This window comes from Echinops telfairi, unplaced genomic scaffold (genome assembly GCF_000313985.2).
Source record: "Echinops telfairi isolate 266 unplaced genomic scaffold, ASM31398v2 ScPeMD7_7457;HRSCAF=8495, whole genome shotgun sequence".
NCBI classification, from domain to species: domain Eukaryota; kingdom Metazoa; phylum Chordata; class Mammalia; order Afrosoricida; family Tenrecidae; genus Echinops; species Echinops telfairi.
This window is the reverse complement of record NW_022111357.1, coordinates 15,897,439-15,921,125: the sequence shown is the minus strand read 5'-3', so window position 1 is coordinate 15,921,125 and position 23,687 is coordinate 15,897,439. Positions and strand designations below refer to the sequence as shown.

General features: G+C 36.7%; 1 protein-coding gene across 14 annotated transcripts in view; it reads left to right on the top strand.

Moving 5' to 3' along the window:
• EPB41 (erythrocyte membrane protein band 4.1) overlaps positions 1-23,687 on the top strand; it is a 218,450-nt gene that overhangs the window by 159,109 nt on the left and 35,654 nt on the right. For 4 of the 14 annotated variants that reach the window (XM_045298791.1, XM_045298790.1, XM_045298786.1 and 1 more), the window contains 5 exons: positions 3,498-3,703; positions 9,190-9,246; positions 9,428-9,469; positions 10,237-10,299; positions 15,400-15,576. In XM_045298791.1, coding sequence (XP_045154726.1) covers positions 3,498-3,703; positions 9,190-9,246; positions 9,428-9,469; positions 10,237-10,299; positions 15,400-15,576 — 545 coding nt within the window. Of the gene's footprint in view, positions 1-3,497; positions 3,704-9,189; positions 9,247-9,427; positions 9,470-10,236; positions 10,300-15,399; positions 15,577-17,452; positions 17,504-17,887; positions 18,085-18,896; positions 23,613-23,687 lie in introns of those variants that run through there. The other 10 variants (XM_004705048.2, XM_004705047.2, XM_045298785.1 and 7 more) reach the window with 7 other exon arrangements.

The following is a 23,687-nucleotide window of genomic DNA, read 5'->3' as shown; positions in this document are numbered from 1 at the left end:
AAATCTTTGAGAGCAGAAAACTGTTTTTCTTGCCGAGAGTACTGGTGGTTTCAAACTGCTGACCTATGGCTAGCAGCTCAACATATAGGCCACAATTCTAAAGGAAGACAGTGCTTCAGTGGGTTTAACATTACTATCCCAAAATTTTGAGAATTGAAAAAATATTTTGAATTCACTTATTCTAGCCATATAGTTTATTTTTCATTTGGGCAATCAGTTCGCTCACCACTATATAGTGAAAATATTATTTTTCCCCATTGCATTCCAATCCTACTCTTGTTATTAATCAAGTGATGGGGTGTTTATTTCTGATTCTTTGATATTTTTTTTTATCATGCCAGTTCTCCACTATCTTAATTATTCCAGCACTATAGTAAGTCTTTATCTGATACTGTAAGTTCTCTAATTCTAATTTTTAGTCATAAATTGGGAGAGGGGTTACATTTTGTTTGATTTTAAAAAGCTTTATTGTTTTTTAATATGGGGCACATCAGTTTTTATTCAGCAATTAATTTGAAAGGTTACATTTTGTATCATTAACTTTGCAATCAACACCTCCAACAGTGTATAAGGATTCTAATCTCTCCACAGCCTCTTCAGCATTTGTTATTTTCTGTTTTATTGAACTTGACTTCAACAGCTGTATTTTACTTTAAGATTGTCTTGAATATTCTTAGCCTTTGAGTTTTCTTATGTATTTCAAAATCCACAGCCAAATTGTTGTCCATAAAGGTCTTAGAAATTTAATTGGGATAGCCAATCAACATTATAAGTCATTATAGGTTAACATCATAGGTCAATATGGCAAAAATTTCATTACAATACAGTCTTCAAATCATCTTGAAAAGTAATAACTTTCCTGTGAATATACAGAAAAATGATATATTTTATATGGGTCACTTGTATAGTATGTGGATTTTAACTCAATGAAGCTGTTTTGAAAAAACATTCGCATGATTCCCTGTTGTGATCTGTAGTTTGCTTTCTCCTGATTGAAAAAAGGAATGGAAATGCTGCCTGTCTCCATGGCCCCCAGATGATATCTTTCCTTTGAATTGCCAATCTGTGTGTACATAATTAATTTTTGCTCAACATACTCATGAAATAATACCTACCCCAATAATAGAAATACAAGAATTTTGGTATGTTAAAAGTTATGACTATTTAAAGTTTTAAAGATTTTTATTTCAGTTGCATATGCCTTACCCAATTTTCCTGTGGAACTGATATCTTTCATGTAAGCTTCTGCCCCATGTGCCTAAAGTAAGCTCAAATCAAAGACTCTCTAATTCTGCTTTGACTCTTTTTAAAAAATAATTTTATTGTTCTATAGTCAACGTCACACAATGCATTCGTTTCATCATAATCAGAAGGGTGCGATCATCACCACACTCAACTTTGGAACACTTTCTTCCTTCTTGTACCCATTGCTGTTGACTCCTCATTTCCCCACCCCTCCCTTCCCTTGCATGCCCCCAGGTAATTCCTAATCCAGCTGCTATCTTCATAGAGCCACCCATCCTGACTGCCCTACACAGAAAAGCATGCAGACAAAAAAAGACCCAGCAACCATGACCAAGTAAATCAGAAAAACCTCATACAAAAAGAAAGGAGGGAATATTTCAAACTAGAATTTCAAAATGGATCAGGGCTCCTCATTGTGAGGTCATCATTTTTCTAGTCTCCCAATTTCCAGTCTTACATCTGCTTTTCCACATGCAGTACAGATTGCCAGGCTAGGAATACTGAAGACAGAAATAATTTGCTTGGCAATATTAGTATTGGATTAAAACCAAATACAAGTGGCAAAATAACACATGGTGAACGCATGGGCTATGTTTCTATGATGCCAAGCAGAGTTGAATTAATTCTTTGAGAGGAGGTGTGAATACACATGTATGATACTTTAGCACAACTGTGAGCAAAATATTTTGTCACATTATCTTGTGTTGTTAGATTTGGTCTGCCATCTGCCATTCTTGCATTGATTGGCTTAGAGCACCCATGAGTGGTAGGGATTTGCAAAAGGCCACAGATTTTTCATTGAAAGACAAATTAGCTTCTTGTGCTTCTGCCATCCTCCTTAATTAATCCTCAAAGGAATGATTCCTCTCACTGGAGATCATTACAGGGTGCAAGCAACTCTTGGTATTGTGTGTATGAAGTAACTTGAATTTAAAATGTTTGTTTGTTCTGATTTCATTGAATTCCTTTGTTTTGCCCAATCCTTAAAGTTTATGAATGAATATAAACATATCAGGATAAATTATGTTTAATATATAAATTTAAGAAGGCAAGAAAATATGTAATAAAAGCTGTAAATACTACCATGTCAAAGTATTAGCATTATAAAGTGTCAGGACATGACACTGCTATCAGGGAAATATTAACACATGTAGAAAACCACTTCATTCTGACACATTTCCATTTAAGTGAGGTTTTACTACAAAGAGTAGAAGCATTTTCTTTTAGTGCCTGAAACAAAGTAAAGCCCACAAAAAAGAGGATAAATGGTTATTTTGGAGTATGTTTTCTAAAACTTAAATGCTAAATCGTTCGATCCACACCATCGTATGCCTCTATTGGTCGTTTATTCTCTATAGAGCAATCTGTGCAGTCTTTTCCCTAAGTCAGGGTTTCCCAGCCTCAGTGCTGTTAGCATTGGGCAAAATCTTTCTGTGTTGCAGGGGCTGTCGTGTGCACTGTGCGATGTTTAGTAGTGTCCTTAGCCTCAACGGATTCGTTGTCAGTCACTTCTTTCTCCCCCGCGGTGACAACCAGAAATTTCCCTGGACATTGCCAAATAGCCTCTGGTGGGCAAAATCATCCCTGGTGAAGAACCACTGCTATAAATTATTAGAGAATAGAAGCTCTACTACAAATTGATAGACTCTAGTACCCAAAATATTTTGTGCTGAGGAACAAAGGTTTTGAATTCATACTTTTGTAATCATATGACTAATTATTAGTTCAAAGATTTGCCCTTACAAGCATTGAAATGTGCTACATGTTTTCTCAGAAGATCCATTTATCAAGTTGTTTTGTAATCATTCCAAGGAGACTTCATAGAAAAAAGCTGACTTAATCATTTTCCTTAGAATATATTTTAAGTTATAAATAAGTTGGTTTTTATTTTTTAAATTCTGGACAAAGTCAGAATTAACTTTTTTTCCCCCCACCATAGACTATATTCCAGTTCCTTAAAAGTGGCTATCTTTGTAGAAGATGACAAGGTAATAACCTTACTAACTGTTTAATAACATGGGTTTTCTGTTTCTTTTCTTGGTTTTCCTCCCCCATTTATGGAACATGATCACTAGTAGGTTTTAGCTTTTTTAAATTTTATTTTATTGAGGGTACTTCTAGTTTCTTGTGGCCCTCAGTTACATGGCAGATCAGTAATGGTTTCTTTTATTGCCATGGTGACTTAGAAGTGTGAGTGGAATAGCCAGTCTTGCGATCACTCACCTTTCCCTTTCCCTTTCTGCATACAACAGCAGGCGCTGATTCATCTGAACGAAGCCCTCGGCCCACCTCTGCACCAGCCATTGCTCAAAGTCAGATCACGGAAGGTAGTGTCCCAGGTGCACCTGTCAAAAAAGCAGTGGTCTCGAAAACACCAAAGGAAACAGTGAAGGCTGAAGTGAAAAGGGAAGAAATGCCACCTGAGCAAGTGGAGCCCGAGCCCACAGAATCTTGGAAGGTATGTCACACACGCAAATATCTGGATAATGCATTTTCTAGTTTAGAGGACTTAACTTCTTTGCCAGGAAGGGTTTCAAAGCATTTGATAATTGTGGAATCCTAACAGTTATTTCTTTCTCATTCTTTTTAAAAGAAAGCGCCTATGAACCTGTCAAATATTTTCATAGAATTACAAAGACTATAAGCTACCCTTTAAAACGTGAACTTATAAACCAGACCAATATGAATTTGTATTCATCTAGAAAGAGTCTCCAATTGTTTAACAATAAGCTCTGCTTAAATAAAATAAAAATTACTACCCACTGCCATCAAGTAGATTCCGACTCACAGCAACCTTATAGGAGAGAGTAGAACTGCCCTGAGTGTTTCCAAGGTGGTAAATATTTATGGAAGCAGCTATCATATCTCTGTAATTAAAATATTATATTTTGATTTTTAATATTTTGATTATATCTCCAGAGAACAAGACATCTGTATGGTTAGGTCTAAAGCACATTTATATGGTTGTTCAGATCCTAAGCCAGCTTTTCAAAGAAGGGAAGTTCCATTGTTTAGGAGAGGTTATGCTGTTGAGTTGCTTACAGTTCTGAGTTGCTTGTGCTCACAGTCAATTAGTCATTTGGGAAAAGCATCAATTTAATTAGGAGATTTCCCAGGAGTAACAGTAACTAGACTAATCTTTTATATGTTGATAAGCATTTTAAACACATTTACCCTCCAATGAAGTTGACTTGCTAGGTCAGATTTACAAGGTAAATACAAGTCTCACTACTGACAGCAGGGATTATGAGAAGTAGCCTTCTTAAAAAGAATTACATTTTTATATGTTTGTTAAGAAATGTAAAACCTTATTTAGGACGTTAGAACCTGTGGTGGTACGTGGTTAAAGTGCTGGGCTGCCAGAAGGTTGCTGATGTGAATTCATCAGTTGCTGAGGGCAAGACAGACGTGGCAGTCTGCTTCCTCAGGGTTTTACAAGCTTGAGAACCCTGTGAGGTCAGTTTTATTCTCTTCTAAAAGGAGCCTTGATGGTCCTGCCAGCTAAGTTGCTAACCACAAGGTCCATGGTTCAAATCCACCAGCTGCTCTGTGGGAAAAAGATGGAGCTATTTGCTCCTGTGAAGAGCAAATCACAGCCTCAGAATCAATTCAGTGGCAGTGGTTTATAGAGACACTGTGAGACTTTAATAAGTGCTTTCAACTTGACAGATGGATTAATCCAGTTCAATATCTAGTTTATTTATGGTACAGCATCAGCCAATGCCTCTGTTTTGACTGTATTATCTTAAAAAAAACCCAAACCTGTTAATATAACAATCTGCAGTTTTTATTGTCCTTTCAAACCAACTTGAGTCCAGAGAGGAAAAAAAGAGGTTGAAGAAATGGTGGGTGTTTTTGTTTATACCTAACCTGGTGCACATGACATTGGCTACCAAGTTTCTTGTCATTAATGGCTATTTAATGTTACCTGCTTTTAATGTTAGAATATCTCACCAGGCGCTTCTGATTGTCCTTCCATTTGTTATACAAGTAGAAAAGTGTTGGGTTACTAGAATTACAAGGGAAACTTCTTGAGTGGTTAAGATTCCTCTGGCTTTCTGCTAATGTACAGTTGCAGGTGTTTTAAAAAATAAGTTCCGTTTGCTCTTGTGACATCAACAGAATGAAGAGATCCTCTGTGATAACTGCTCCCGGTCAGCTGTTAGTGCTCATAGGCGGGTCTCCTCACCCATTCTATGGAATATGTGTTTTGAGATACTCTTTAAAGTTAAACGTAATGCTGCCTCTGATAGCTTCAATTGCTGTAATAGTGGTGGCAGATTTTTGGAAGAGGGCCTGGTGGTGCCATTGGTGCAGCATTGGGCAACTAACCAAGAGGTCATTAGATTGAACTCACCAGCTGCTCTAAGGGAGAAAGACGGCCTTCTGCTTCCTTAAAGGTTTACTCTTAGAAACCCAAGGGAGCAGGTCTATCCTGTCTTACAGGGTCACTGTGAGTCAGGTCCTCGCCATGAGGTTTTCAGTGGCTAACTTCACAGACATAGACAGCCTGTTCCTTTTCTGTCCTTCAAGGAGGACATGAAGTGCTTGCTAATAAAAATAAAGGATTGCAACCTTCAGCATGGATTACAACTCAATGTGGAGAAAACCAAAATCCTGTGTTAGCCATGCACCCACCCCCCTCCCAGCCTCACAGCTCTGTGATTATAAAACTCATAGCTGAAGACTGCCCAAGATTACCTGTTATTTCATAAAATATTCTACTTGATTTAAAAAAATGCTCACAACTGGATCTATAGTTAGCACGATAAATGGAGAGAAGATTAAAGTTGTCAAAGATTTTAGCTTGCTTGGATCCATAATCAAAGTTCATGGAAGTGGCAGTCAGGAGATCAAAGGACGATGCATTGCATTGAGTAAATCTGCTGCATAAAACCTCTTTAACGCGTTGAAAAGAAATGGTGTCAATATGAGGACTAAGGTGTCTCTAATGAAAGCCATGGTATTTTCAATGGCCTCATATGCATGTGAAAGTTGGACATTGAATAAAGAAGAAGAATTGACGCATTTTAATTATGGTACTGATCTCTTGCCTAAGTGGCCTAAGGTGATCTACCAAAATGTTTTGCTACTCACTTGACCCAGAAAACCCCACAAAATCATGCAAATTAAGAGTCAAATCTTTGGGTCTATTTTAAGAATATCTGTGAAACTGCCCAGGCCATCAAGGGTATGCATATCCAGAAAGCCATCAACTATTTAAAAGATGTCACTTTATAAACACAATGTGTGCCCTTCCAGCGTTACAATGCCGGCATTAGTGTGTACAGGCCCAACAGTGGAGTTGAACCCAAGATTGGTGGCCCAAAAAGAGTGCAGAATTTTTGCTGCACATGCTTAAAAATGAAGAGTAATGCTGAACCTAAGGCTTTAAATGTGAATTCTCTGGCCTTGAGTACATTCAGGTAAACAAAGCCTCCAAGGTGCACTGCTGGACGTAGAGAGCTCATGGTCTGATCAACCCACACTTGAGCTCCCCCTGCCACATTGAAATCATCCTTACCAAAAAGGAACAAATTCATTCTAAACTAGCAGAGAAGGTTGCACAGAAGAAAAAGATATCCCAGAAGAAACTAAAGATGCAAAAAATTATGGCTCTGGAGTAAATTAAGCTTAAAATAAAAGCAGATAAAAATAATAACAAATTATCGTACTGACAAAGAATATTGAAAGTACCGTGGACTGCCAAAAGAACCAACAAATCTTGAAAGAAGTATAGCCATAATGCTCCTTAGAGGCAAGGATAGCAAGATTTTGAATATGTTGTCAGGAGAGACCAGTCACTGAAGAAGGACATGACATCATGCTTGGTGAAGTAGAGGAAGACCCTCAGCAAGATGGATTGACACACTTGCTGCAACAATGGGCTTACACATAAGAACAATTGTGAGGATGGTGCAGGACAGGGCAGTGGTTCATTCTATTGTACTTGGATCGTTACGAGTACAAACTGTCTCAACAACACCAACACGAATCAGAATTGTTTCAATAGCAGTGGGCAGCTGTTGATTTTATTTTCAGCAATTGGGAAATAATTAGGGCTTTTACCTAAAGCCATATATATTACATAAAGCAACAGTAGTGATAAAGGAACCTGGCAACAGTATAAATTTCACCATCTAACCTTAATTTGGTGACAGACAGATAGAGCTTTTTGCCAATCTTGAATCATTTGACACTTCTCCCCTATGTATATCTTCCTTTCATTTACTGTTCTCTGAAAGAGCATACATAGAACTACTGTTGCTAATCGGCCTTTATCCTTAGGTTGATATTGAGTAGTGGTTCTGAACCTTCCTAATGCCGCGACCCTTTGATAAAGTTCCTCATGGTGACCCTCCAACTATAAAATTATTTTCATTGCTACTTCATAACTGTAATTTTGCTACTGTTATGAATCGGGTGTCCGCTGTGAAAGGGTCGTTCGACCCCAAAGGGTCATGACCCACAGGTTGAAAACCGCTGATAAGAGGCTATCAATTTCATGCTGCTGGATTTCTAAAGGACTCAAGGCCAAAAATAAGTTGTTATTTGTTATTCATTTAAAGAAGGAATCATAGAATGATTAAAACCAATCATTTATTAAGCATACATGACTCTATGAAGTAACACATTATCCCCATTTTACCAATATGAAAACCTAAATTCAGGGAAGTAAGATAATCTGTTATTTACCCATGTGGCAAGTATACTGGGGCTCAAAATAGAAATTCCTGGGTTGTTCATTACTCCTGGTAGTTAAAAGTGCTATAGCTGAGTGTGCCTATCCTTTGACAGTGTCACAAGGTGTGTTGTTATTTTATGTTCTGTGCATGCAGTTTTAGAGTAGATCTCATAGTTACTGGTATTCCTAAATAGTGCTACAAGTGTGATAAAAAGAATATGTCAAAACCACAGATTGATAGGGTTTTGTAAGAATGATACAAAATGATTGCTTTGACCCTTAATAAAAATGGTGTTCTGATTTTGAAATATCCAGTGTTACAGGCATTACTCACTCTACTATGCTTATTATTAATAGACTTGGGGTTTGATTTTTTTTTAATATTTATATCCATTTTGTGGATATCAAGTGTGTTTTATTATAAAGGGTGTTTTATATATATATATATATATATGTATGTATGTATGTATGTATGTATGTATGTATGTATGTATTTTAAAGCTGGGCAGAAGGCCTTAGCTATCCTCTTCATGCTATTAAGGATGAGTCTTGCCCTTCCCTCAAACACATAGATTCTGGTTTCCTAGAAAAGAGATTGCAAGTGCTGAATGTTACAGCAGAATTTATGTATAAATAGCCCTGAAAGTAATTGCATGTGTCAGTAACAATTTGGATAGAATTTATTTTGATGTATTATTTTCTAATCAAACTCCCTCCTTAAACAAATTTATCATCTAGCAAAATCCTTGTTTGTACTTGTTTGATGTTATATATGGTTGATTATATGTGTTTTCATTATAAAAATTTGTTTGTTTCTAACTGACCTGTATATTATACACTGAGATCTTCACTTGTGATTTTTTAAATGTTAAAGTACTTCCAGATCATCAAAAAAGAAAAGTGAAAGTATATGGCTATAGCATTAAAGAAGCCAAATTTTTAAAATAAGTACTTTTTAATAAGTAAGTATAAATATGTTTTCTTCACCAACAGAATAATTACATTAATTTTCTTTTTTGATCATTTAGATGTCCATAGTACCTCTCCAGCCTTGAAAAAGTGAAGATGAACTAACAGATTGCTATTGGGAATGATACCCTTTCCCTCTAACCCTCCATCATAACAAGTCTGCATCATGATGATTACATATCAGAGCATACTTCACAACCAGCTGAAAGTTTCCATTTATTTTTAAACAATGCTATTCACAGAACCCAACTAACCTAAAATATTTTTGCCACTTTATTTCTTAAATGTAGGTGGAAAAAACCCACATCGAGGTCACAGTACCCACCTCAAATGGTGACCAAACTCAGGTTTGTGCCAACAGGTCACTTGTTCCTATCCCGCCCCCACCCTTCACCACCAAACCACCACCATTTTTTTTCCTTTTCCAACTTCCCTCCTTAAAAAAAGTTATCAAATGAAGGTTCAAACAAACTTAAGTGAACCAATATTTTATCTTTTTTTTTCTTTTTTTTAATTATGGCAAAACAGAAGGTTGCAGAAAAAACTGAAGATCTGATAAGAATGAGGAAGGTTAGCCATTTTTCAGTTTCACAAAGCATTGCCATTCGCCCATGCTGACTCATAGCACATTAAAAAGACAGTGATCCATTTTTTTCATTGAGTTCTCTTAATCAGAATTATTCCCCAATAGATATAAATGCATATACATCACAAAAAATTTAACATTAAAATTCTATGCTATAAGGAGATTTCATGAAAATAAGCCTTCCTTTATACTTAAATGTTATGATATATTTTTAATGGCTTCATATTCATAGATTTGTTGATAACACTATATATACTTGTGAAAACCATTCTGGAAGCAATGCCCAGTATTGTTAATACCTGTGGGTTTGATTGCTCTGTTCCTTATTCCTCCAACTTTAAAGTGAAATGGACAGTTGTTACTTACTGGGATATTGGCTGGTTGTGTATAAAATACCCTTAGATGTTTCTTATGAAAGTTATCAATCTATTTCGATATATAGCAGAACTCAATTTCAAAAATGAACGTAACACAGCTTACTGTGTAAGAAGCCAATGAAGCCAGGAGCACTGTCTATTTAAATAACCTCATCACATTCTTTCATTTTCCATGAACAAAGTCACCCATTTTCTAGAGGGAGTCATGGGCTTTGTGTGTCCTTGTGGTTCTGTGACCATTTCATGCTGGCATATGCTGCACTGCAGACATTTACTTTTAAATATTTTTTGGTTTGCCAATTTGCAGTTTTTCCTGGCAAGAACAACATTTTAATTTTTTATGCTTTTCTGTTTTCCCCTTTTCATTTTCACAGAAAAAAAGAGAGAGACTAGATGGTGAAAGCATTTATATCAGACATAGCAATTTAATGTTGGAGGTTTGTATGAACTTGAAGCTTATTTCAGTTGGTTGCCTGGAACCTTCTGCATTCTTTGCTGATCCCCTTTTCTTCTTTCTATGCTGTGTTTGGTTTTGCATGCCATTGCATGATAAATTGTTAGGTTTAAAATGCTTTTGCATGTTGGTAAACATGAACACATGCAACCATCTTTCCTGACTCCTTTTAGTTTCCATCTCTCATACTTACCTAAAAGAAATATATGATTGGGACTACCTCTGCTACTTATGGTTCCATGGTTTTACCTACTTTCAGAAAGTTCCTTGTATTTTGCAAGAATATAAACTCCTATGTGTTCCCAAGAAGCACATTTGCACTGCATGAAACACTGTGGACTAGTAGGTGAAATTATCCCAATTCAGAATGAACTTAAAATTTTAGAGATGTCAGAAACCGATGGGAGAGCTAAACAGGGAGGAGGGGAGTAAGATAAAGGAAAGGAAGAAGCCTAGCCTTTAATGAGTAGCTATTATGTGATAAGACAGTTTACTCCTAAAGACAGGCTTGAAGATAACAGCATTAATATTTTAAAGGTGAGAAAATTGAGGTTTAGATAAATTTATTTCCTTACAGTCACAGAGCTGGCAAATTGGTGAAGGCAGGTATTGATTCCAGCTCTATCTAGCTTGACTAAGCTGCACTGTTTCTACTTGGAAATTGATCAGACTGTTAGCAGACATATATTAGGCTTCTTTATTTAGTTTAAGGCTCCACGTTGGATTGAAATATATATTACGTAGAAGATTCCAGGAGATCTGTGAGGAAAAATTAAGGAAACTGGAATCATTCCATGTGGAAGAAGTATTGTGGCCAGACACATTTACACATCAGAAAGACTCCTGTATAGAAGTTGGTGACAGGATTTTTTTTACAGCTCCAACTCACAGGAGAACCTAAAGAAGTAAGTTTAAACTCGTGGCATCAGGGATTTCACTTAAATAAATGTGAAAAAGCAAACATTTTCAACATGAGCATTTTTGGAATATTGAGATGTGTTACTGAAGGAAGCTATAAAGCTTTAGTTACAGAAATCCTCTGGATAAACTTTTTAATTTAGTGAGCGCTCATCCCACAAGAGTGACTTGAATTGTGCTGACAAAAGAATCTAGCTAAGTTTTCTTCAAATCCAAAAATACTGTGACCTTAAATATGAAAAAATGAGTAAAGAAGTAGCAATAAAATGATCACAACTTTAAAAGCCATAATGGAAATAACTGTTATGCTGTGCTAATTATAAAGCTCTACCCTAAATAACCACAGGAGAACGATGAGGCAGTCTGCTTCTACAAAGGTTTACAGCCTTGGAAATACTTTGGGGCAGTTCTGCTGTGTTCTCTAAGGCCCTCTGAATCACTCACCTCAAAGGCAAAGATTTACTTAAATAAAATGGGGAAGAAAAGCCTCTTTGTAGAGACAGTTTTTAATGGAGATAGTTAAAATGAAAAATGAATATAAAATGAATTAAATATTATGAAACTGGAATGTTGAAAAAACATTTTTAGATAAATCTCTTGTTAAATATATGGCTCCTAGTAATGATGTAACTTTATCTTATTCTTTATCAGTACATATGTTTTGAGTGACTGCTATATAAGGTACTTTGATAAAATTAATAAAAATCTTACTAATGCCCAGTCTTCATTAACGTATGCACTGGGTACTGGATGAAATACCAGGTGCCTTATATGATTTTTTTTCCCTGTAATGTGATGCATTCCAAGCCTAGAACCTAGATTATCTCAAACCTGACAGTAGCTTAGACCTCTTTGCCCTAGCCCATATCTGAATTGAGACCCAAAATGATTCTTTCTTCAGAGATGAGGAAGGGTAGTAAATGTAGATCATCTCCTTAAATTCAGCATATCCCAATCCAAATGTGTGTGTGTTTCTTGACTAGTCCATCTTTAGTGTTTCTTCTTAAGTGGAACCTACAGTACCAATCATATATTTGTCATTTATTCCATGAGTGGTATTTTGGCTTTGAGACTCACAAAATCCCCGTGTGTGGTGTGTTTTTCCCCCAGCGTTACACTGACAGCTGTGAGAGGATATTCCTAAATAAGTGTGTGTTTGGAAATTAAAACTACTAACTGCTTTTTGAGAGCATCTTATATTTAATGAAAAGTTTGGTGTGATTAAGGGAACCCTTGTGACGCAGTCATTAAGCACTCAGCTGCTAACCCAAAGGTTGGTGGTTCGAACCCATCAGCCATTCTTCAGAAGAAAGGTGTGGCAGTCTTCTTTATTTATAGCCGTAGAGACCGGATGGGGCAGTTCTGCTCTGTTGTACCAGGGTCACTGAGTTGGAATTAACTTCACAGCAATGGATTTGGTTTAGGTTTTTGATTGGTTGCTGCTAAAACTATAAGATAAATAGTGAAATAGTGTGTAACTTTTTAAAGTGTCTAAAAAGTCATAAAGAATATCTATTCTGAAAGCAGACAAGATAACTGACCATTATTTAGATATTAGAAAAAGAAGTTTGCTTCTTCTCCCCACCCCCACCCCCCAAGGAAATCTCTCAAGTTATCTGTCACTCTAGCAGGGGTTTTTTTGTTGTTTTTTTTTTAAAGCATTCCTCCTTCCCCTGCTCCTACCCCACCCCCACTAATGCTTTATTCTGGCACAAAGAAGGTCGAGTTCATTTTTAGTTCTACCGCCTCCTCCTCCATCTCCCAGAGAGAACCTGTAACAAGTGTCTATGATAAATTCTATTTGGAACTGGTCCCTTTGAGATCTTCATTTCACTCTGTGCCCCCACAGGTTTCCAATAGAGCCAGCTAAGAAGGATGGAGAAAGTGCCCTAAGAAGATAGCTGATTTTACTGAAACATTTATTTCCTCAGGTTCCATACTAATTAAAAGCTAGAAGAGAAAAATAACAAATCACCAGTCTCTCATATTAGCCCTTTTGAGCCAATATTAATTTCACAAATTTTGATCATGTATTCTAATTAATAGAAGACATTTTGAATGAAATTGAATTTTTTTGCTAATATGGATTTTTGTACAATTAGTGGGCCATATATTTGTCTCAAGGGGTCTCTGGTGCTGAGGTTGTTGGCATGGAGTCTATCTTGAGAGTCAGCAGTTATACAGATTCCCACCAGATGGAAGCATTCATTAACAATAGGATTCCTGCTTCCCACTAAGCCAGAGGCAGAGTAGATGTGCACTATATATCCCACGGACCATGAAAGGCCTAAGATACTAACCCAGCAAGTTGTGGTTTGTCCATAATATATTTGGTTCGTTTTGTTTCCTTCCATTCACACTTTTAACCCTCCTACACATGTGTCAGAATTGACCCCATGGCAACAGGTGTATATATATATATGTGTGTTAAGTGCTTTCTGGCCCAAATCTATGTTATTTCCAGTTCAGAGCTGGGTCTCAAGGCCTTATATGCCAGTCAACCTACCATAGAGTCTCACTGAGTTTACTCACGCTTTCCTTAGCTAGTAAACATTCTTTCTTGCTTTCAGCTAGAACAAAAGTGCAAACTGTTGTTTTCCCATAGTGAAGCCCCTAGTCATGAGATACACTCACATTTCATCCCAGCAGGCAAGAGGTGCTCTTATGGGGAAACTACAGGATCGCACTTTTTGGGCTAGTGGTCTCTTTGACTGATCTCCAAACAATTAGATATCACTTAGTCTTGTGTAATAAAAATATAGACTAGTAACTGAATTTCCTGATTGAATCCCTCCAGAATACAATTTGATGTCATGTGTCTCACTGATTCTGTTTCCTATGCTACTTCCCTTTGCTGTTGCTTTTGGGATAATTTTACTAATTGAAGCTTATATTACCCTCAGAAAGAAAATGTGCTAGCAAATTTCTATTTAAATGAATCAGTTTTATTGATTGATTGATTTTATTTTATCTTTCCCAAAACAAAGCTGTTCCCTACAGAGCAAAAAAAAAAGACAGCTGAATCCACAAATACAGCACATCAGGAGATACACTTAACATTATCCTTTTCTTGGATTCAGCAGTATCTGGATATAGAACAGAGAATTCTTCATAGTATCAAGTTATGGGCTCCCACATGTTTTGATCTCAAGCATAGATCTGTGAGTTTTTTTTTTCAGAGATGTGTGTTGGACAAAAATAACAGTTTTTGTCTTCCTGTTGTATCTCCCAGACTTTTTTCAGTCAAGTCTCCCTTTTCAAAGTTGTGTGGCACCTCCTTTGATATCTCTGTCCTAGTTGCCCAGAATCTAAAGCTGCTAGAACAATTGAGTTATATTAAACAAAGGAAGCATATTTGATAGACTCCCATTAATCTATTCCCACTCCATTGACGATTACTAGAAGGTTCCTATTTTGAATTGTAATAAGGAATGAAGTGAATCTGTTGGAAGTTGGAAAACAGAAAACCTAGTTCATTGTATAGTGCTGGCAAAGAAAGAGCCATAATATTTCATACCCTTGAGTAATTTTTCTTAAATACTAATAATCTTTTCCAGAGCATTGAACCAGGAATTCCAATGATGAATTCTTATATCGAAAAAGTGATGTTTCTGTTTAACAAAAAGGAAAATTAACCACCTAGTAATAGAAAAGCAAAAGTGTCCTCGCATGGAACTAGAGGGATTCTGTACAATTATTTTTGTGCCTTACCAATGTAAAACAGCCAGAGGGGGCAGTGGAATCTTTTACCATGGCCTCCATCTAATGGCTTATCCTTATCTATTGCTATCTCCATCCTGCCTGTGCTGAACCTAAATAGGTTATATCCAGCTGGTGCTAACTGAATTGTAGGATTACCTTCTTGGGATGAGGAGTTGGAGATCTGGCACTGCATCATAATGGGAAAAAGTCGCAAAATTAAGGCGTGAGCTCTGTTTTATAACTGCTAAAATCTTTGGGGTTATGATGCTTCACTGCTTCCAAGAAAGGACCTTGTTAAAAAAATAAAAATAAATCACAGGAAATATCCCATGCTGTATATTCACAGTTTGAATGCTATCCTAGATGTGTTTTCTACAGTGCCATAGTCTCTGATGGGCTGCTTCTGTTGTGGTTTTTTGTCCTGAGTATTTACTGTTTTGTACCTTTGTCCTTTCAACTGTAGGACTTAGATAAGAGCCAAGAAGATATCAAAAAACACCATGCCAGCATCAGTGAGCTAAAGAAGAACTTTATGGAATCTGTGCCTGAACCGAGGCCTAGTGAGTGGGATAAACGCTTATCCATTCACTCCCCCTTCCGAACACTTAACATCAATGGCCAAGTCCCCTCAGGAGACGGAGTGAGTACTGTTTCGGTATGACCAAGTGTTAGAATAAATGGAATAACGTTTTTTATCTTAATGCTCCAGATCTGTTATAAAATTTAAAGTTGACACTTAGCTTCGGTGCCTTGCCAATTCATTGCAGCTTTAAGGCACACCTAATGAAACTCTAGTGGTTCAAATCATGTAGGCTACCCAGTTTAGTAAATGCTGAGCAGAGGACTGCAGCTGCATGCTTCCGGCTAGTGCGTGTTTACACATTGACCGTAGGCCAGCAGAGCTTTGTTTATATTCAGACTGTGCCTTTGGGGATCGGGGAGTTTGCTAAATTTAGTAAGGCCAAAATTGGGAAGGGCTTAAATATTTTTAACTTTATTTGAGCATTTGTACAACTTAGAAATGTCTGGAATGACTGGCCACATCACATAATTCACCAAGAGACCTCTAAGAATGTAGAAGACCAACTCCTCATAATAATAATTCAATTTTATAAAAGCTCTGATGGTTTATTTTATCTTTGTAAAAAGTGTAACTCTGAACTTTTAATATGATATTTTATAAGATGGTCACAACTAGAGTGGGTCAGAGGTACCTTTCAGGGGCTGTTTTTTCTGTTATTGTTGCCATTTCCTATTTTGGAAATCCTGTTAGAATAAATGAATCTCTGCAGCGAGCATATACCCAAAGATTCTTTTCTTAATCTTTAGCCTGTAGAGGTCAAATATTTATAAAAATAGTCACAATGATCTGATGAGTGATTGTGATGATTTAAAAATGATATCCTTGTTTCTCTTCCTCCCTCCCCAAACACAAATAGTAATTCTGGCTAAGAAATGTAAAGTAATTATAATTTTTAAAACTAATTTTCACAAGCAGAATTCATGGGAAACTATCAATGCTATTGTTTAGTTTCTGGAACTGGAGAAGATGATAAAAGTCAATCCACGAAGGGTTGTATTTTTCAAAAATGCGATTACAGTTGACTAACAGGTCTCCAAACAGAGTTTAACCCAGCTTCATTCACCAAGGCTAGAGAACACCCGAATGGCATAGATTATCAGGAATGGTAGGAAACCATAGTTCTTACTCATTGTCCTCAGCCTCCATTCCCTGATAGAAATAACATTCATTTTCATGCTCTGAATCTGGAGAATGTGCCCTGGACTGAGACAGTGATGCCACTAGCAGTCAGTCATAGAGCCTAGCAGAAGTGGTGGCTTGATTTCAGAGAGGGCTTGGCTCATCAGAACCTAAATGAATGATTCTGAACAATTTATCTTGTCAGGACCCTAGTTCCTGAGTTACATGATCTTTGAGGTCCTCCTCACTATAAAAATCTTTAAGTCTATGTCTCCAAGAAAATAAGCTTCATTATTCAAGTGTGGTCTGGTTAACCCTCCCTGTGAACCAGAACTGCATATTTTAGAAGTTTTTATTTTGACTCTGTGCAAGTAATAAAAGATACTTAACTACTTAAAAAATAATAACTTAGTAATTCTCTTGGATGGCATTGAGCAAACTTGAATTACTCTCCATTTCCAGAAATTTTCATATGTTTTAACAGAAACTCTCCAGAAATTATGTCAGGGAATGGAGATGTCATTCTGTGAACTTAAAAAAAATAACTTTTTATAAACTCAGACCCATGGGGAGTACTTGAGCAATTTTAGCTCCATGCTTATGTACATTACCCCTCCAAATGAATAATGGCATAAATAAGAACTGTGCTATGATAACCTTTCGTAGAGAGGGATAATTTCACTTTCGGCATTTCTTACTTTTTCTTTAATAATTAAGACAGTATGTCTGTTCTCTGGGTATACCTCTTCCACCTTCAATAGCATTGTTGTTGCATTGCACGGCAACTGAATTTTATGTAATTTGTGTATACCAGGTGAAGAAAATCTCTATCCTTCCCTCGGAAAGAAAGGTTGGTGGGCCAGAGGTAAAGCTGCTGTTAATGACTTGTGCTTCTAAATCAGAATTTGCTCTTGCCATGGCACTAAGCAGAAAACCCTCCCAGAACTGAACAGCAGCTGCTGAGTAATTTTTTTTTTTCCTTTAGGCTGCAGTAGTGAATTCATACTCACAGCCTTTTGGCCCTAACACATAAACCTTCCACTGCTGCAACTTTTGCAGTTTTCAATTTGCTTATTTCGGCGCATGGCTGGTTGAAAAGCTGCATGAAGATGTAAATATGTTTTCAGAGAGAAAATGAATTTAATTGTTCCCTATTCTTTTTATGTTGTCTTTCTTCTCCCTTTTTTGTTATTTTAAAAATCACTATAATTTTGCATCCTTTCTCTTCCTTTTTCTTTTTGCTGACCAGTCCCCCAGCTACTTTCTCCCTGATACATATCACTTAGGGGTGTGCAAAGAACCAGTTTCAAGCTTCCAAGCTGATCAGAGAAGGCTGGCTCAACTGAGAGAACTTAGAGCCAAGTTTTTCCTTTCATAGATGACATCTGTCTTAACTATGGATGGCAGAGTACAAGACACCAAGGAGGAGGGGAGAAAGCTTTTCAATTGGACAAATAGGGGGAACGGGGGTGGGGGGACAAAAGCATTCCTTTAAAGTATCAAAAGTATTTGCTTAATGTAACACGCATACCTTCATGATTGTCATCACCATCATCATTGTTATTATTATTATTAATCATGACTCTGAAAGAGGAGGAGGAAGAGAGTTTACAATTACTCAAATTTTGTAGGATTTCGTTTTTGTATGTTTAAGGTTTCCAAGGACTAAATCACTTAAGTAGACCTTGGAGGCGCATTATAAACTTTTATACTTCTTCTTTTGCAGTCTCTAAAATACATAGGGTTACAAATTTTAATCCCATGAGCAAAGTTAGTTAACATACCATCCTGAATGAACTGTTGCATTTTTTAAGTCAATATAAAGAGAACTTTTTATATTCTGCCATTCTATTTATAATAAAAGCAACTTTTCTGATGGCAAAAATAATGCTTCATTACTGGCTTTGCCCAATTGCTCTAAGAAAAATTGGTAGCACTAAAACAATGAAAAATTATCCAAAATTCATATGCGAATATCTTCTGATGGAAGAGCAAATACGATGAGGAAGTCTAGTGATTGCTTAAGTTTTCAGAAGTCCTAGTGTTCATTCACTCACAAAATTCTCTATTGCACACCTTACTGTATCATGGATACTTTGCCAGGATACATGGCCAAACTAAAGTGATGCTAAAGTAGAGCACATCCAAAAGATATTCCCAAATCCTTTGCACATCCCCAAGTATCGTTTTTGAGCACTTTCCATCTGTCATTTTGTTCATCTTTCTCTGTCTTTCTTGATCTTCTACCGTGAAAGCAGACACAAGAACGTGCTCTGTTAGTACAGGATGAAGAGAAAAGTAAAAGGCAAGAGAGATCTACCGAAAGAGCCTTGCCCCAGCAAGAAAATGAAGACATTCTTCCCAAGGTTTCTATTCCAATACCCGAGGATCACAAGTCTCTCAGAAAGTGCCACCTCTACTCTAGTACTTTTCCATCTCCTCGTATTCCTTTCATGATGTCTTTTCTCGTGGTCCTTGTATTGGCTGTTTGGTGGTTGGTCTTTCTGTGATCAGAAGGCAGGGTGCTCATGACCTGATGTGCTCATCAGAAATGTCAAGACTAAGACCATTGAACTAATGCCCTTACTTCTACTGTGTTATCACCTGTATCATGCCCTCTCATCTTGGTAGTTCACTGGCCTTGGGGAGATCTTATGATCACTTTTCTGTCAATAACATGTTACTCTTCCTGGATTGTGTCACTTGGAGTATAAAGGAGTAGCAATAGATTGCCCAAGCCAGTTTTTTTGCACTGAGGTTTAACAAACCTTTGTGCTACATAGACCAATCATATTTAAACTAACGGTAGGTTGGTATTTTCCCCAAAAGCTGTAACTCTCATCCTGCATGTTTATTGTTGCTGTGCCCTTTTCCTCAATTGTCACACAAAGCAGGATACTCCTGAAACATTTAATGGAACACTTTCTTAATTCTCTACAGTCATTTGTGTGGTGTGGGCTCCTCAGTGCAGAGGGGCAAAATTTGACTTGCTAACCTTTCAGAAGCCTTAAGATGATGCATTTAAATCTACAAATCCCTTACCACTCCTTTTCTTGGGATATCAAACCAGTTTATACAAAGACCTTTTCTGGAAAAGGGCTTTTGACTTCAGTGGCCTTTTTTTGAGTATGTGTGAGATGTGCAGGGCAGATGACTGTTTCCTGCCTGATGGGTGGAAGAGATCTGCAAAGATTAAATACCATCTTTTCACAAGTAGAGTGTTGGTACTTTAAGGAAAATGGTGCTGGTGCCCCTTAGCTTCCAGCTAAGGCGGAATTTCCCAGACTACTCTTCCTCCTACCCATCTTTAAAGGCCCCGGAATACAGATTTATTCAAGATCTATACATAAACATATCCTTTTCAGAATTAAAATACTGCACAGCTTCTTTATGACTTGTAATTATATTGCTAGAAGCAATACTTACTTAGCCAGTGTGACAAGCTTAAAAATATATATATTTATATACTTTGTTTTCCTGATGCACTTCAGACCTATTTGTTTTTGTACTTTGTTTTGAAATCAATTGTTTTTCATCAATGGCCTTGTGAGCTAAAGTACTATTTTACTGTGGTGACAAGTGTATGTCCTCTGTTTGCATGTTGACTTCTAAGGTTTCTCTGAATGTAAATATGTGCGTGCTCTCTTTAGAACACAACTCTGATACCTAACCAGTTTTGTTTTTTAACCTCAATATTAATGAAACCTTGCATGTAGCTTGCTTCCTCTTGCCCTTGAATGTACCAATATGGATGGGTGATTTTCTTAATGTGGTCTCCAGTATTTGTTTTGAAATCTAAGTTTTTAGCGTTATCAAAATGAGAATTTGTACTGTGTTTTACTTCTTGATGATCTTTAGTCGTTGAAACTTCTCGGCAAGACTTGCTTTGGGGAAGATGGCCTCTTAGGAAAAGAAAGAGCAGCAAAGCCAAGATCTTTTGTCTTTTAGCATCCGTCATATAGTTCCATCATCTCCTGAGACATGTAGAATGAATTTTCCGGCATTTCCTGAGAACTGCTACTCTATCACTATAGATTTTTCTTTAAAATTGGGAAAAGAAGCTAAAATGTGCTTATATTTTAAAATATGAGTCTTTCGTGTCACAGGCTATGTGTTTGTTTATAGCAGGTATTTTATAAGAAAGCATGTTTATTGATTCACTCATAATAAGAAAATAAAAAACTCAAATAGCTGGAAATATTGCAAAGCTATTCTATATCACAGAAAATGATCATCATAAATATCCCTCTTTACCTGTGAAATAGAGAGGTAAACGCTTTCCTTAATGAAATAACAAATGAAATTATAGCATTGGTTAGATTTTGGGGTTGTTTTTTTTTAAGGAGTTGAAGAAGAAATAATCTTAGGATTTTATTGATACTTTTATAACTGTTTCAGATTCTATTTCCAGTTTTCATCCTTGTACATAGTTTTTTATTCATTACTGTTACAAACTTCAATCAGGATTATGTATCCAATTACTTCACAAATTCATTGAAGTCTAGTCAAAGCCGTAATTTTGGTTTCCAGTAGCTCATCAGGATTTCTCAGAGATACTTAGCTCTGGCCTAAAATAGAAGCCCCTTCCTCTTTGAATAGGGTACGAGAGAATAGCCAATTCTTTGTGTTGAACTGAGCTGGCCAGTGCAGGCTCAAAAAATAAGCCTATCAGAGTTTTCAGAGGAAAAATATTGGACATTCCAACTTGTATTAAGTAATATTAGTGCTGCTGATATTTATAATATAAAATTATAGTCTTGATTTCTTTCTCCCACCTTATTCTATTATCAATACTAGAGACCTAAGTAACTTGATTTTACCATGATTCATCCTCTTAATGGTAGATTGATAGGTAAAAAATAATTTGGACTAAAGATAGTAATGCAGACCATTAAGAAGTTTTACATACTTGCCTTGATTTTGCTGTTCATTCCAGTGTGATTCTGAAAAGTTCACTTAACTATTTGGTGCCCAGATTTCCACCTAGTAACTAGAGACAAATCTACCTCATAAGCATGAGTCTTGTAATATGGCCCAGGAACCAGAGGTTTTGGTTGACAGTTGAACATCAGATCAATTCTTGGTCTTTTGGGAGCTGGGGTAAAAAATAATTAGCTTCTTAGAATTTCTTATTTAAAAGTAAACTGTGTTTCTTTTTCATTTTGAAACTTTTAATTATAAGTTCGGTGAACATTTACAGAGCAGATTATCAATCATTTTTATATTCCATGGTCCATACACATTTGGTTTCAACTCTTTCCCTTCAATGTACCATTGCTTATCTCACTTCCTCCTGTGTTTCCTATTTCTGTCCTTCCTCCTTTCCCAACCCTTGGGTAAATGCTGCCCTTTTGGTCTTCAGTGGTTGATTATTTTAACATAGGGTTGAGTTCAGTTTCAGACCGGAGTGTGACTAAGGGCTATAATCTTCAGAGTTCTCTCCATCTCTCTCTCTCTGACCAGTAAACCTGATTGTTTTATGATTTGGGATTTTGTTTTATGCTTTTCTCCTGCACTAGCCAATATCCTTACTAATGTGATCTTTTTCAGAGCACTTGGTAGTGGTAGCCAAGTGCCTTCAAGTTCTGGTCTCAATGTCACAGAGGCTGATGTTTGTGTGGTTCATTAGCCCATTGGACTACATGTTTCCATATGTCTTTCAATTTGCCCTCATTCTTCTTTTGTCCAGCCTGGGAGAGTTGTGCCTTAGATGACTGTTCACGAGAGTAAGCTGTCTTTCTTTTCACCTCCTTCGTGATATTTGACCAAGCACTTAAAACATTAAATTTAAAAATGTCTTTCCAAATTCATTCTACCTTCAAGCCATTCAATTTATCCAAATAGAATACTTAGTTTATTACTTGTTTACATCCTTAGTAAAGGCTTTGATTGGAAAAGAGATTGACTCTGCTGGTTAGGAGCAGACTGGGGACTATGTGGATTTCAGTTATCTGAACAGACAGACCAGCTTGGAATGGATTTCTAGTTGTCTTCCTGGAACCCAGTATTTCTTTTTATTAATTACTATTTTAAATTTCACCCTGAAATTGCTATAGATAAAGCAAATTGGCTTTCTTCTCGTTCCCAAATCACTTTTTAAATATTCCTTGCAGAAAAGTATATAGGGCACACTAGTCAGGAGAGGTTCAGTTTTGTTTTTTTTAAAGACTTTGCCAATCAGAATTTATATTTGGCTTTACCTAGTGGCCACATATTTATAAAAGTAAGACAGAAAAGGCAAAGATAGTGAGATTCTGTCTAAGTGTTGCTTTTCCTCCCCTTCTTTCATTGCATTCAGGCTACCCTTGTTGTTTGTAATTTTGGTACCAGAACTGGGGCAACTCCTTGTTCCCTATTTCGTATGACATGAGGACTAACCATATCTGCCTTCTCTACATTATATTGTATGTATGTTATCAGTAAGATCTTTCTCCGTTCTGTCGTTGTTATCCCCTTGCCATTTAAGGTCTCCCTTTTTCTGCATCAGAATGAATGACACAAAAAGGGACACATTTGTGCAGTGCTGGGAAGGGGTACATGAAATAATTAAGAAGGCATGATGTTGGAGTGAGAAAAGTAAGAAATGGCTGTGATCAGCAATTACCAAGTCATAGAGAATTTCATGTGGTTAACTACATTCCTATCACTTTAGAACTTACAAGTCAAAAGAGAAGTAATGGTTCCTGATAGTAAGTAGTTCATTTTTCCCACAGATCAAAATACAGGCTAAAATTGGATGATAGATTGTTGAGGAAATGATTACTTTGGGAATACTTTTCTATGTTTTTGTGACTGATATTCTAGAGATCAGCAGAGCCCTCTTTATTATAGTCAGAATTCGTTGTGGATAACAATAAATAGATCTGGTGTTTCAAAGATTAAAAGAGTGCGAAGACGTAAAGTTCCAAAGTTCCAGCTATTTTCTTGTCCTCCCTACCCTCCAAACAGGAACAACCAATAAAGGATTCAGTTCAGCTTCTCTGTGTCAGTCTCTACCAATCTTAAAATACATTGTGTGTGTGTGTGTGTGTGTGTGTGTGTGTGTGTGT